Source organism: Myotis daubentonii, chromosome 10, assembly GCF_963259705.1.
Source record: "Myotis daubentonii chromosome 10, mMyoDau2.1, whole genome shotgun sequence".
Classification (NCBI taxonomy): domain Eukaryota; kingdom Metazoa; phylum Chordata; class Mammalia; order Chiroptera; family Vespertilionidae; genus Myotis; species Myotis daubentonii.
In genome coordinates, this window is record NC_081849.1 from 52065916 (window position 1) to 52082409 (window position 16494).

General features: G+C 40.4%; 1 protein-coding gene across 14 annotated transcripts in view; it reads right to left on the reverse strand.

Moving 5' to 3' along the window:
* ICA1 (islet cell autoantigen 1) overlaps nucleotides 1-16494 on the reverse strand; it is a 112524-nt gene that overhangs the window by 83224 nt on the left and 12806 nt on the right. For 5 of the 14 annotated variants that reach the window (XM_059712414.1, XM_059712424.1, XM_059712421.1 and 2 more), the window contains exons 2-4: nucleotides 9263-9299; nucleotides 6312-6477; nucleotides 2707-2779 (exon numbers count right to left, since the gene is read on the reverse strand). In XM_059712414.1, coding sequence (XP_059568397.1) covers nucleotides 2707-2779; nucleotides 6312-6477; nucleotides 9263-9279 — 256 coding nt within the window. In that variant the 5' untranslated portion in view covers nucleotides 9280-9299. Of the gene's footprint in view, nucleotides 1-2706; nucleotides 2780-6311; nucleotides 6478-9262; nucleotides 9362-14206; nucleotides 14349-16494 lie in introns of all 14 variants that reach the window. The other 9 variants (XM_059712419.1, XM_059712425.1, XM_059712416.1 and 6 more) reach the window with 5 other exon arrangements.

Below are 16494 nucleotides of genomic sequence, written 5' to 3' on the forward strand. Positions count from 1 at the left end.
AAAAGGCAACTAAAGAACTATAAAAGCAATTAGCTTGGCAGCATGGATTCACGCAGCACAGAGTGAAGTAATTTATGGATGGTCTTAGAGAAATGAACAAGGCACACAAGGTACCTGCTCAGAGGAAGCTTACGTTCAAGCAGCAGGAGATAGAAAGCAAAAAAAATACGGAATCGCAAACTCAGTGCCAGAGAGAGTGAGAGAGATTTGTGGCTGTGTTGTGGTGGTAAGAAGGTATCTCTGGGCAGGTGACCATGAAGTTGTCCTCTGAATGATAAGAAGGGGCCACTCTTGAGAGAATTAGGGCAGGGGCCCTTCCCATAGAGGAAACAGTAACTGCAAAAGGCCTCAGGTCACCTGGTGGGTAAGGACAAAGGTGGCTGGAGGGATGAGTGGGGCCCATCACGAAGGAATTTATAAGCCAGGATATGGCAGTTTGGATCTTATTGTAAGCACTACTGGAGGCTTTTCTGCAGAGAAGCAATGTGTTCCAGTGTACATTTTTGTAAAATTTTTAATTATAATTTTAGGCTTATAGCAAAACTGTCAGTGGAATACAGAGTTCTTCGTCAGCATCCCCTAATGTTAGCATCTTACATGACACCATGCTCAATGATCACAAGTAGAAAATGGACACTGGTGCAATACTAGTGACCAAACCACAACCTTATTGGAATTTTACTAGTTTTCCCATTAATGTCACGTTTCTGTTCCGGGACCTGATCCAGGATCTCACACAACATTGAGCTGTCGTCTCCCCAGCCTCCTTCCATCTGGGATAGTTCCCAGTCTTTCTCTTCTTTCAGGACCTTGATGCCCTTGAAGAGACCTTGTCAGGTATTCTATAGGATTTACCTCAATGTGGGTTTGTCTGATTTCTCAGGATGAGAATGGGGTTATGGATTTGGGGGAAAGAAACCACACAGGTGGAGTGCATGGTATGATATCACCACACATCTCACTGGTTATGTTCACCTGGATCCCTTTTGTGGATGCTGTTGACTGGGTTTCTCTACTGTAAAATTATTTTTTCCCTTTTGTAATTACTAAAAATCATGGGGGGTAGGGGGAAGGGAAATACACGAGACTATGCAAATCTCCAGTTTCTCCTCAAACTTCCATTCATGAATTATAACATCTTTCAGTGCAGCCTAACCGCCCTGATTCTTACTGTGGTGTTTGCCTACTGAGGATTTTGTGGCTCCCTCGTTCTTTCCATATTTATTAATTGGAGTTATTTCATATGGAGGAGCTGTCACTCCTCCTTGTTTGTTTATTTCCATATAGATTTTATGGGTCTTTATTTCACTTTACAGGTTATAATCCAACACAGTCCATTTATTTTGTTGCTCAGATTGTCCCAGCTTTGACCACTGAGGGCTCCGGGAGCCGACCTATTGCTCTGTGATTGCAGTGGAGACAGTGGGCTGGAGGAGGCACGAATGGAGGCAGGGAAACCAGGTAGGAAGCTGATGCAGCAAATCGAGAGAGTGATGGTGTGGGCTGACCTGAGACAGAGGCAATGAAGATGGCGAGAAGGAGAACCTGAAGCAGCGGTTCTCAACCTGTGGGTCGCGACCCCTTTGGGGGTCGAACGACCCTTTCACAGGGGTCACCTAAGACCATTGGAAAACACATATATAATTACATATTGTTTTGTGATTAATCACTATGCTTTAATTAGATTCAATTTGTAACAATGAAATTGGGGGTCACCACAACATGAGGAACTGTATTAAAGGGTTGTGGCATTAGGAAGGTTGAGAACCACTGAGTCCTGAAGGGTGTTCAGGTGGCCAATGGACCTGTCACTGAGACGGACGGAATGTGGACGTGGTGGAGGTGTGTGTCCTGTGCCTTGTTTTCCTGCTCAAGACGACGGCGTCACAGCCCCGGAGAAACCTTCGCTCCAACTCAGTAAGCAGTAGCATAGACAATTTACAGAATTCTCCTCTGAGTCCTAGGACTTTGTACTTATCCCCAAACTGTCTTAATAGAAGGTTACTAATAAAGGAAAACGACCAATTGTTAATTAGTGACTACTGGAAAGGTGTTTGACAGCAGTTAAAAACAGGAAAACTTCCCAGTTAGTCTCCTATAGAAATTGTACGATTAAATCACCCACAAATGGAAATATAAAAACATACTAATCTACAACTTGATATTCAGCATTTCAGAGATAACATTGTTGGTAATGATTTTAGGACGGGATGGCCACAGGAAAGTCGTGTTCCCTAGTAACCCAACAACCAATAAAACAATGTTGACCAGGAAGCACTGTCAATAAAACACTGTCAATGCATTACCTGTATGTGCCTTCTCCCTCCATTTGGTCATTTCAAAACCAACAAGATTAGAAATAAGAGAGCCAAGGCAATTTAAAAAACCCAAATTTTAAAAATGGCAAGATATAAGCACTGACAAAACTCGTTTATAATTAGAAAAAGAAATGGCATATATTTAATTATGGGAGACCCAATATAAAATCCTCCTATTACGGTACTTGCATTGAAAGGTAAACAGCCTATGTAACGGATTTCTGATAAAATTATTAAAGGCCTCCTCCCCACCACTTAGAGAGCAAAGACAAACACTCCTAACCAGCAGTTTCTTTGTCTTACTTCCTAAGCACATGCAGTGATACGGTAAGGCAAAATATCCTATTTTTTATTAATAGATCAATATTCTTACTTATGGTATACTTACAACATATCCTCTTTTGATAGAGTACAATTGCTTTAGACAAGTCCAAACAGGTTCTCTGAATTGAGTGAAACAGCTGTAATAAAAATACAAACAAAATACGAAATAAAACAAAGAGCAGTGAAATAAAAAATAATCACACTCAAGACAACCTAGTGTTTGATTTGCCCACTAAAAACAAGATCATGTGACCAAGTGTGCTGGTGGCATATGGCGGACTGTGATCAAAGCCTTCCAGTATGCTCCTATTGTCTGTATGTATTTATTCATCATCTCCGCAATCTAAATTAAGATCTGCAGGACGATTTCCTCCAGACAATTGAAATGATAGCTGAAAAACAGAAATCCTAAGTGAAGGGCCCAATTAGATGACTTGGTAAACCAGAGACCCAATTTTCATTCATAATCCAATTTATTTCTTTTACCACTTGCGGTCTTTTTTAAAAATGGAGAATCTGTCAAATAAACATTGTATTTAAAACATGAAAGTAACTTAGTCGGTGACCCTAATGTCCTCTGTGGCATGCTCAAACAACTCCATAAAAGGCCAAGAGAAATCAATCAGCTGAGTGTTGTGTCTGTTGAGAAGACCTCTGGTGACATGGAGTTTACCTAGCAGCCCCATCACTCCTGATTGCCCCAATGATTTCATAAAACACACGGAGAAGAGACAGAGTGCTATGCCATAGCCATCACAGAGGAAGTGAAGGGAAAAGCAGGTGGACTGTGCTTTTAACTCATGGTGGACCTGGTCTTTGCTTCAGAAACAGAGACAGCTCAGGAGAAGATAGAAGAGATACTTCCCACTTTCTCCACCAACCCAGAGGCCAGGGCTGGTCTCAATGAGAACGCCTGGCAGACAACAGGCAGGCTTTCCCGCTCTCCCTCTGAGCTTACTGCCCTGGTGATGCAGCAATTATGTCCTGGTATTAGAAAAGCCCTCCCCTGTTTTAGTCAAAACTGATGATCTGCTTCATAATATATATAACCACATTAATAAAAATGAAGGCATACGTATGAGCTTATGCCTTACTATGAGAAAACTTGGACACAAAGTATAAATTTACTAAATCTCATTTCATTATAAGGCATCCTCTACCTGTGTAGAAAAGAAAAACAACAACCCTTTACGCTCAAACAAAATAGGAAATCAGCAGTCTGAATTCTGTGCCTTAACAAATGCTTGATATCAGTATTCTGGGTCACCAACCAGCAACACATACCAACTCTCAAATACGGGAGCGAGGAAATTCCAAAAGTACGTTCAGGATCTGATCTGTTGTCACTGTTCACGTTTTAAAAACTGCATATAAATTAAATGCGGTAAAATGCACGCCTCTGCAGTGTTAGTTCTGTGCGCCTGACAACTGTACACACTCTAGTAACCCCACCCAGCGAAAGAGGAGAAACATTTCTGCCGTCTGGTCGGTCTCTTCTGCGGTGTCCCCCCGAAAGACTTCCGTCAGGTTCGTGTTGCTTGTTCTTGTACTTAGAGCTATTTTTGAGAAGATGGTTTTATTAACAAGCAATTTTGACAAATATTGGAACTTAGTGCAACACTTCTACATTAACTTCCCGACAGGCTGGAATGCAATCTGACCATGATTTTGGCTTGGCACACAGCTTTCTGTTTGTTAGGCTTGCCCTATATGGGTAACAGTGTAGGAACACATCAACATGGTTTGCACACTGTTTTCATATGGTTTATTGGTGGTTGATGGAATCCAGTCTCTCTATAAACATCAACGCCAGTATTAACATTTCTGCAACAGAAACCTCTCTCATGTGTCAAATTATTAGTCACAGCTAAGTGCTTTGGACACTCTACCCATCGGACAGCAGCTATTTTTATAAGTATAGTTGGTTGTGTAAAAATGCCCCTGCAAGAGTCTAAATATGAAATTGTTGTGCTGTGTTTAATGTACGAAGGATTAACACAGTAAAATCCTTTCTGAATGAGGCTTGTATTTACTAGGGTGTTAAGTAGAGGAACATAAAGCTATACAATCTGAAAAGCATTAACAACTTATAGTCATTTCAACTGTATTCAAAATACTAAAATCAGAATAGTACCTGGTGGTACTTTTCTCCATTGGCGCAATCTCCATTAGAACATCCCTGTCAAACCCAGCTTCTATTTTGAACAATTCCAATGACAGAGGGAGGGTCGGGAACTAATATTAATTGCATTAACATGTACACTTATCCCGCCAATGGTTCCTGAATGTGTGCTGTGTGACTGGCTGAGGGTGCAGTGGTGACTAAGGCAGACATGGAATTTGACCTCCTACTGGAGGAAGAATAGGCAAACCAACCAACATTTGAGATAATTTCATGAGAGATGAGTACTATGCATAGTGGCCTGGGTCTGGTTCTACCCTTAGATGCTTAGAATGAATTATCCCTCTTCCACATGACAGACTTTCCTATATAGTTGACAACTAACCTATCTCCCCTTAAGCCTCTCTCTGTTCTAATACAACCACGACTTCCACCATCTTGGCCACCCTTCTCACAAAACTTTCTGAAATCTTGAGCTTTCTGTGTTAGTCCCATTAAATGTTGAGCTCATTAACTTAGTTTACATATTAAATGTGGAGATCACTTTGAAGTCTTTCAGGTCACGCAACATATTTTTCCTCTCAGTGGCCTATCATTCACGGAAGTAAACTTTTTAAATTTTAATCTAAACTACTGGCAGAATGTCTAAGAAGACAGGGAGTTAGTGGGTCTTCTACCAGTTATATTGGTATTCCAGGATCAACCTGATATGAAGTCAGTGTACTGTATTATTAACTAGTCTAACTAAATATCTGCTTTGTGAATTCACTCTAGAATTTTCCAGGGTAGGACACCAAGCCTACTAGACTCTACTTTACAGAATCAGTTATTCATCCTTTTTTTTTTTTAAATTATTTTAGAGAAAGGGGGAGAGAGAGAGAGAGAGAGAGAGAGAGAGAGAGAGAGAGAGAGAAAGGAGAGGGACCGGGAGAACATTGATTGGTTGCCTCCCATATGCACCAACCAGGGATCGAACCCTCAACATTTCAGTGCACAGGACGATGCTCCAACCAACTAAGCCACACTGGCCAGGACCCTTTTTCCTTTTTCAAAATGTAAATATTAGCCCTGACCGGTTTGGCTCAGTGGATAGAGCATCGGCCTGTGGACTGAAGGGTCCCAGGTTTGACTATGGATGTTTCTAACTCTCTATCCCTCTCCCTTCCTCTCTATAAAAAAATCAATAAAATACATTTTAAAATGTAAATATTTGCCAGACCCCTGGGGTTGATATCACTGGCAGTGGTTCTTTAATTGCATTAATGTTTTTCAACATTTACTGAGAATTTACCACATTCCATGCATTCCAACGAAGTGTAAAAAAACCCTATAAATCAACAGAGGCATATGGATAGTTACACGAGAATCTGTAGGTGTTTGTTTGTTTAAATAGGCTGGGATTGGATTGATCCCAGATTTTCCTCATGAACGAGTTGTTTGCAATAGACTTTCAAATATAAGCACACCTATGCTTGCCCAGGTGAGTCACTCTAGAGCCCTGACGGAAGCAGGACGGCTATGCTGGGGCAGAGAGCAACAGTGCTCACCTCCAGCTTGGCATCCAGGTCTGCGTCAGAGGCCACAACATGTTCATCCTCCTTCTTTCCCGTGGCTTTAATAAAGGCCTGTTTCGTCTCCCAGTACTTCTGCTGCATCTTATTTACCACGGACTTGTCCTGAGCATACCGATCCTGCAAGTCCCAGGGGTAACTGCTAAAAACATTCAAAGAGCTATTTTACTCATGACGTTCATAACGACTGAGATAGTTTAGTGTGAATGAACTCACTTAAACATTAAACTATACACTTATAACATTCATAGACATATAAATGCTTTCCTTTATGATTATTACACCAAAATGTCAATCAACTCTGACTCCAAAAGCTTAAAAGTTAGTGAAGAAATGAAATAACTTTTGCAGGAAATTTTAGAAACTGAACCTCCACCACTGAGTGTAGATATCGGCAGGCAGGACACACCCCTGGTAGAAAGTGAGGCCACGCCAGGCAGGGTGACTGGCTCAAGTCGATCGTGAGTCAGAGATAAAGCCGGACACCAATGTTCTCTCCACTCCAGCAGAACGGCCAACACTGAAGTGATGGCAGGAAAGCAGAGATAAGGCGCTGAAAAATAGCGTGCTTACCACCTGTCACAGAGGTGCCTAAAATAGTCAAACTCAACTCAGAGAGTAGAATAGTGGCTACCAGGGGCTGGATGGGGTGAGAGGGGAATGGGAAATTGCTAGTCAATGGTCATAAAGTTTCAATTATGTCAGATGAATAAATTCTAGAGATGCAACTTTGCACCCAGAGTTAACAACACTGCATTATACACTTAAAATATTATTAAGAGGGTATATCTCTTACCAAAGTCAAATAAAATTTAAGAATATTAAAAAATTTACAGATTTCTGATATTAAAACTGTAGTTTATTAAATATAAATGCTTAAAATACATTACATTCTTCTGGGAAAATATAGTGCAGATCAAATAAAAAAGAAATTAGAAAAAAAATAAGAAAAAAATGGAATTCTGTAAAAGTGACCAGAGTACCTCAAATATTAACAGGAAGTTTGCCGTTGGTGCTGCATCCCTCCCCATGTTGTCTACCCCCGCCCCCTGTCTAGAGTTCCTGCTCCAGAGGCTCACATAGGACCTCGATGTCGCTCCTATCCAGACATGCATCATATTCTAACCCATGCTATTGCCACTCAAAATATGCCAGGCCTGTGTCCTAAAACATGAGCTGCAATATCAAAATACCTGTATCTCAAAACCTGATGACTTATAATCTCCTTCCAGATAATATTTACAATTTTCAATTCACAGGTTTATTCTTAAAACATCATAAGAGATTTCAGATGACGTTCTCAGCAAAGGTTATCTTTAGAGAGAGAAGTAGGATTGGAGGGACTTTCATGGTTTCTGCACTATTTAGAAGTTTTCTTATGAGCTTACATAATAGGAAATAGGATGAAAATATCTATAACATTTATGTAAAAGATAATCTCTCTATAGAGTGTGTATGTTAATAGATTGGAAGAATATAGCCCCACCCCCCAAACTATGGTTATTTCAGGGGAATGGAATTTTCAAGAATGGGGAATTGGGTATACTTCTTTGTATTGTGTCCTCCCACCTCACCCCAAAAGGTCATGGATTAATAGTAAAAAGAAGTCCATTTTGAAAAAAAAAACAAAGGGACTTTAGAGATCTAGTGAAAATGCCTCACTCCACCCTCAGTCATTTAACAAGTGAGAAAACTTCAGTTTTCAAAGGTTAAGAATCTTGTCTGTAGTCTCACAGGATTAAAATCCAGGCCCCTGAATCCCAGTCCAGTGATCATTCCAACAGTCTCTGCAAGCCCTTGTAATTCAGTGGCAAGCAGAGAACTGGCTGAGTGAGTGGGAGAAAGCCTTGGGGAAGGCCCACTTCTTGGGGCTCTGCTGTCTCTTATACAAGTAACTACCTACTTCCCTGAGCCCAGAGCCCGCTGCCTCGGTGTGACAGCCATCAGGAGGGTCACAGGACGGAACCATCAACCCTTGTCTTAATGAGGTAGATGGAGTAATTAAAAAAAACCTGACAGCTCTTACTTAGAAAGCTGTCAAATAAGGATACTCAGGGAAACTAAACCCCTTCGCCATTTATTAATTACCCTTTAAAACCCATTACATTTTAAGAGATGCAAAAATTTGACATTTTATATTAAAGAGAACCTAGAGCTGATTGCTTCTCTACTGAGAAAGGAGGGATTAGAAAGCACATTCTCTGTTGTAATTAATTGTTCATTTGATCAATAAAAAATATGCACCACATTTTTCATGGTACAAATTTAAGGTGGTAAAACAAGACAAAGATCTGCTTGCCTGGTGGGCCAAGGGTTCAGAAACACTGCTTGAAACAGACCTGGAATTTATAAGATGTTACCCATGCTGTTTAGATGTGCGATAGGCACATAAGTGTTGGTGCTAACATTGCCGTATGATTACCATGCCTATTTTATTCATCATCATTAATTCCAACAGTGATTGCCTCTTGAATGTTCATGAAGGTTAAAGTCATGAGTATAAATTAATGAGTCTGAGTTCATATTCATTCAATTTTATAGTTTGCCTACATAAAATTCCCTTATAACCCTAATATTAGAAGTTGCAAATAAGATAATGATAAAATAAATATACTAAATTTTTACATTTGAAGAAACGGTGATAAGAAAAGCCAACATTAGATTCTCAAGAGAAAATTTATATATAAATTTCTTAGAGAATACTCATTAGGTAAGAACTTATAATATTTTTGGTTACTTAGTTTCCATATCACATTTAATAGGGTGTTGAACTTGACTATACCCAACATTGGAATAGGGACTAAGAGGTTACTGTGGCTAATGTGACTATTGATTTTTCTATTCGATAGACATTTATTGAGCATCTACTATGTGTTTTCCTCTTTCATTAGCCTCTCCCAATTCAAAAAAGGCAACAAATTACTTACCATTTGTGTCCTGACATGTTTCCTTCTTCTTTTCCTACTGCTGATGATATGGGGAGAAGGGGCAGGGGAAAAGCATGAGAGGATAAGTTATATTAGAACCTGAAATAAAACAAATATGTTTAACAGTTACACACTATATTATAATTATATGTTAAACTGACACATAAGATTCCAATCTAAACCCCTTCTAGCTGTATTTTAGGGGCCCAACACTACTATGCAATAACACTGTACACTGTTGTCAAGAATAGTTTAGCTAAGTAACATGGAAGAAATATCCCAAATGAAGTTTAACAAGTGAACAAGCAGGTTGAATGACAAGGGAAGGTTGTAGAAGACTACATAAAATGAGATCATATCATGCAAAGCAATATACTGTAACCAACTGAAGCATAGAAATATTATATAGCAAAGGTATAAAGAACTGCTTAGAAATAATGAACACTAAATTCCAGATAACAGTTACCACTGCAGTGTGGGGGGGGTGGGGGGGGGTGGAGGCTATTATTCAAGAGGTACATGCAGGGACTTCAACTGTACCCGCAGTGTTCTCTGTTAAGCTGGGTGGCAAGTACTGCATCCGTATGCCTCTTTAGAGATTTGAAATAACTCAGAATCAGTATTTAAAAAACCTGAACCAGCCCATTGCAAAAACAAAAAACAAACAGAAAAAGGGTAAAAAGGAGAAAAATGTATTTATTGCTGTTTTTGCCAGCCTAATACTGTATTTTCATCTCACTCATAAATATGGAAGTCACTTGATGCCTTTGCCCCTCACTCCATTTGGCCCACTCAGGGAAGCTGCCAGCCAAAAGGGAGGGCGGAGCCAGCCAACCCAGCCACACTTACCTACCAGTTACTGGAAAGAGTGGTGAGCTCACTGCCTAAGGCATGGCCTCTGGCCAGACACGGATTGCTGGCTGTGAGTGGATGCTCAGTGTGCTAGTCTGGGTGCTTCTGGCTACGCCAACAAAACCAATGCAATCCTTCTCCCTTTGCCTTAGGAAGGGTCCTGACAACTAGGACCCCTGAGATGATTAAAGTTCCCCAGGCTTTTAAAAAAAATGTGTTAATGGAACTAAATTGAATGTTGAAATTCCAGGCTTCAGGTGAGAGGAAGAAGGACATTTTCTTTGAGTGTCCAGATGCTGCTGGAATGACAGCATCCTGTCATCAGCATCTCTCTCCCTCCTGGAGGGCACCCAGGTTTTGGACGAGTTGCTTTGGAAATGACAGTGGTGATGAGTAAGCCTTGCCCTCTGCTCAGTAAATCGTAGAGAGGCCATGAACCTCCCACACAGCCTCACAGCAAGGACACATTTATTTTACTTAGCTCAAAGCTTTCAACGAAACTTCTCATAAAAAGATACTGTTCAAGGAAATGAAATTATTATAGTCTTTCCTTAAGTTGGATTTCACCAGGAACTATTAGGATAATTAGTACTTTCTGATTAATATTTTTATTGCAGTAAAAAAATAAGACAAATTTATTCTCTTTAAAAAATCCCCCCCCCCATTGATTTTTAGAGAGAGTGGAGGGTGGGGGAGAGACAGAGAGACAGAAAAACATCGATGTGAGAGAGATACATCAATTGGTTGCCTCTGTACATACCCTACTGGGGCTGGGGATCAAGCTTGCAACTTAGGTATGTACCCTTGACCAGAATCAAACCCATAACCCTTCAGTCCTCAGGCCAACACTCTAACCACTAAGCAAAACCCGCAAGAACTCTCTTAACCATTTTTAAGTGTATGGTACAGTATTGTTAACTATAACATTGTTGTACAACAGATCTCCAGAACTTTTTCATCTTGCATGACTGACACTATATACCCATTGAACAACTCCCTGCTTTCTCCTCCTCTAGCCCCTAGCAACCACCATTCTACTTTCTGAGTTTGACTATCTTAGGTATTTCATGTAAGTGGAATCATGCAGCCTTTGTCCTGTGATTGGCTTATTTCACTTAGAACTGTTAGGTCGGAGAGAGCCCAGGATCAGATACATGTGATGAGACAATGGACTTCCCCTGGGATTTCTCACAGATCAACGTGCCAGACACAGATACCAGCTTCTTCTCCCTGAATCCACATACCCCCACACAGATACGGACTTCTTCTGAATACCCCCGCCCATCCCCTGCGGCAGAGAATTCCTCAGCTCATGTCCCCGCCCCTCACCCAACTGCAGTATAAAAAAAGCGCCCCCCTCCCTGTTGGCGTGAATCCACGTGCCCTGTCCTGGGGGTACGTGGGTCTCCCGGGGACGCAGAATAAACCTTTTCCTTTCCTTTCTTTTCTGATTCACTGGACTCTATTTCTTGCACTGCCTCCTGAGCCACCTAACCTAACAAGAACAATGTCCTCAAGGTTCATGCATATTCTAACATATGACAGGCTTTCCTTCCTTTTTTAGGCTGAATAATATTCCATTGTATGTATGTAGCTCCTTTTCTTTATCCATTCACTCACTGATGGACATTTAGCGGGTTTCTACATCTTAGCTATTGTGTACAATGCTGTAATAAACATGGGTTTGAAAATACCTCTTTAAGATCCTGTTTTTATTTTTTTAAGATATGGACCAGAAGTGGGATTGCTAGATCGAATGGCAGTTCTATTTTTTTATTTTCTGAAGAACCTTCATACTTTTCCCCACAGTGACTGAACCATTTTACAGCCCCTTCAACAGTGCTTCAATTTCTCCACATCTTCACCAACACCTGTTATTTTCTGGACTTTTTGATAGCAGTCATCCTAATGGGTGTGAGGTGATATGTCATTGTGGTTTTGGTTTGTATTTCCCTGATCATTAGTGTCGGTAACCATCTTTTCATATACTTATTGGCCATCTGTGTGTCTTCTTTGGAGAAATGTCTATTCAAATCCTTTGCCTATTTTCTAATTGGGTAACTTTGTTGTTGTTACTGCATTATAGGAGTACTGGATAGTCTGGCTATTAACCCATTATCAGATATATGGTAAGTTGCCTTTTCACTGCTGATGATTTCATTTGCTGCAACTTTTTGATAAATTCTTTATCATTACAAAATTTAACAATTTAAGTTCTTTGTGGTGAGACAGATAATAAAATCACTGAGCACACTGCCCCTTTTACCTGGGCTTCCAGATTATGACGCCATGTGGCAGTGTTCGCCAAGGTATTGTTTACAGGCCATTTGCACTGGAATCTTCTGGAGTATCAACACATCGATTTCTGGGCCCTATCCCTTACCTGCTGAACCAGAACCTCTGGGAACAGGTCTGAGAACCTGCATTTGTAACAGGCTTTGCAAGTGATTCTTTTTCTGTTATTTTTTTGTCTTTTTGTTGTTGTTGTTAATCTTTATCCAAGGATATTTTTCAATTGATTTTTAGAGAGAGTGGAAGGGAGGGGGAGAGACGGAGAGAGAGAAACATCGATGTGAGTGAGACACATCAAGATCTGACCAGGGCCAGGGATTGAACCTGCAACCGAGGTACCTGCTCTTGACCAGAATCAAACCCAGAACCCTTTAGTCTGCAGGCTGACGCTCTACCCTCTAAACCAAATCGGCTAGGGCTGCAAGTGATTTGTAAGCACATTAAAGTCTGAGTACCACAGCTAAGTGGTGCACAGGAAAATTTCTTTCTGGAAATGGATTTTTCTTGAATAAACCACTGAGTTATACGCAACTTGAGCAAAGGGGTCATGGGTGGCAAAATCAAGTCAACTCCACAGGACACAGCTGAATGTCTCAGGGCAGGGCAGCTGCAGCCAGGACTTGCATCTCCTTTAATGTACGTCTAGCCCCATCCACCAGGAACAATTAATAAACAACTTTCATATTTCCTGACAAAACCATCTCATTTTGCTCTAGCACTTCCTAAACCCACAGTGTTAAAATCAATACTTTAAAAAATCATTACAATTCTCATCCATTCATTCATTCCAGTTCAGCAGTTTGGTTTATCAAACATACATTAAGCATCTAATTAACACGTACCAGGAAACTTAACAGTCGAGATTGGCTCTGCACAATAGAAATATAATATGAGCTACATATGTAATTTTAAATGATCTAAGAGCCATGTTAAAAATAATATACCTTACTTAATATATCTAAAATATTACTTCAACATGTAATCAATAAAAAATTACTACTGATATACTTTGCACTCAAGTTTTTATAATAAGTCTGAAATCAGGTGTGCATTTTACACTTACAATACAAAGCCACTGAGCCAAGCCACTTTACGTGCTCAATAACCACATGTACTTAGTGGCTACTGCTTTGGACAGTGTAGGTTGAACAGGAAAGACAGGCATATAAACATAATTTCCAGCCTCATCAGACTCTTGACATTTGCAAGGGGCCTATAAAAAGATCATGAATCTCCAAATTTGTAAATTCTGCTGTAAAAATATCATTTCCTCTGTCAAGTACAATAAAGTCTATGATTAGCTAATACTTCAGTTCAGGATTCTGCAAAGGCTCCACTTGCTCCACTTCTGCCATGAGGCCCTTACGGAAGAAGCCCAGAATGAATGGGATCATGCCTCCACCTTTTTAATGGCACTTCCCCAGCGTTCTGCTTGTGGCCACCTTTCCTTGGGCGATAAGCAGAGAGGAGCAAGTTTCAAGTTGCTTATGGACTGTGAGTGCCATGTAAGAAAAAACAAAGGCACCAATACTGTTAAATCCAGCATGACTTATACCCACGAGTGGCGGAAGAGTCAGTTATAATTAAGACCCACTCCAAGAAGTAGGCGTCCAAGAGTTAACAGATCAATGGAAACCAAGTTCCTAATTTTGATGTAACAACTTTGAGGGTGGGTGGGGCGGGTGAGTTAGTGAGGAGCAGGCTGAGACAAGAAATAAAAGGGAAAGATGTCTCCCTGCTCAGAGGTGGGACGTTGTTGAGGTCAGCACCTCCTGCTTGGGTGACACTATGACCACCGACATAATTCTCTTACACTTTTCCAGGCTGCACCTTGATGGGGATGCAATCCTTTGACCTCCTGCTCCAAGGCCAGGCATTAAAACCACAGCTGTTCTGGGCCACATCCATGTGGCTGAGAGACCAGCTTGCCCTGTGGGTAGAACTGGGAGAACAGGGAGGAGGAATAGTCTGTTCAGATTTTGTACTGGGGTTCTGTGCAGTAATTATGATCATTTTTCCTCTTTGCTTTTCTTGCATGCTTGTGGTGTTGTCTTTTTTTTCTTACAGCGTATAAGTAAAACATTTATAAACGTACAAAGTGATGCCCCCGATAAGTCCAGTACCTCCCGATACAATAAGTACTTAATACAGTATTATTGATTATACTCTCGATACTGCACTTTACATTCCTGTGACTATTTTTGTAATCACCCACTTGCACATCTTAATCCCTTCATCTTTTTCTCCCAGCCCGCCAACCCCCCCGCCCCCACCTCACAACCACGTCTCTTCTCTATATCTATGAGCTTATTTCTGTTTTATTTTGTTTTTTAGATTGCACATATAAAGTGAGATCAGATGGTATTTGTCATTCTCTGTCTGACTTATTTCACTTAGCATAATACCCTCTAGGTCCATTCATGCTGTCCAGATGGTAAGATTTCATTATTTTTATGACCAAGCAATATTCCATTGTAGACATGTACCACCTGTTCTTTATCCAATTGTCCATCAGTAGACACCTAAGTTGAGTCCATATTTTGGACAGTATAAATAATGCTGCAATGAACATGCATCTTTTCAAATTAGTGTTTTGGGGTTTGGGGGGATAAGTAACCACAGTGAGATTGCTGGGTCACATGCTAGTTCTGTTTCTAATTTTTGAGGTACGTCCATACTGTTTCCCATAGGGGCTGCACTAATTTGCAATCCTACCAACAGTGCATGAGGGTTCCCTTTTCTCCACATCCTTGCCAACACTTATTGCTTATTGATTTATTGGTGATCATTTTATCTACCTATGTGGACAGGCTATAACTGTTCCACTTGTTTTTATTTCCTATAACCACTGTGAAACCATTTTGAACACACTAGAGGTCAATACATAAGCAAACGTTTTTTCTAAATACCCCCCAAAATATTTTTCCAAGTCTGCTAGGTTCACAGAATGCTAAAGCAAGCCTGCTTTTTAAAAGTTTGATGCATTGCCACAAAGAAGAGAAGTTAGTCTGTCCTTGGCTGCCTTAAACACTGATACTGAAGTTTCTTCCTTGGAGACAGAACATGGGAAAGTATTTTCATTCCGTATAGGCTGCCTTCAGCAGCACCGAACATTTGATCTGGCTCACTTATGGAGTTAGCTAATGGCGCCTCTGATTATTTTTGGGTTATGCAAAGAATCTAAAATTCTTCAGCCAACCCTTACAGTAAAGGTAAGATCAGTAGCTACATTTCACCATATCACTACTCTCAACCCACAGAAATATTTCAATATTTCTGAAACCACACTTCCTGTGTCCTGTTTCTTGTGTAGTTTCATGTTTAAATGAACTGCCTTTCCAACATTAGCAGTAGAGTTTCTCTTCCATCAGTGAGCAGCTTTTCTGTTAGCTGGAGTACTAGCTGAACTGAGTCCAGAATCCCTTCTTCTTGTATCTGTACTGAACAGAAGGTGGAGTCTCTTGAACTGCAGATCGGAGCCTCTGCCAAATTTGTCATTTTCCTCTCCGATTTATTCACAATTGCTATTTTCTAACTAAAAATTGTCACCGTCTTAGAGCCCTTCAGTTCTGTTGTGTACACTAGCCTCTAGCTTTCTTTGGGAAGTGGCTATCCCCCCCTCCCCCACAGAAAACATACTTTTTAAGAGAACAGAACAGAGTCTTACAGTATTATTGGTATGAAGTTGTACATTTGAATAATCTCATAGTAAAATTACTCATTCCCAAACACCAGCTTCACAGCACCACACGTCACTGAATAAGATGCCAATCTGTTCACATTTCAACATCCCTGAAACTGGGATGTGTCCTACAATTGATATCTAGTCAACTGTTTGGCCATCATTTTTTTTTCTTTGTGGAACATAAAATGGTAAAAGATCCCATGAACAATGTTATATATATATTTGATGAAATACAGAAAAATTGTTTAAAATTAATCCTCAGTAAAATTACACATCACCACATGCCACTAACTTTTGGGGCCATTTGCGTATAATCGAAAGAAAGAATCTGAAGTCAGGGAATGCCAAGCGTTACCTGATATGCAATGGGTGCCATGATGAGGAAGGCGCTCAGGGTTAGAGG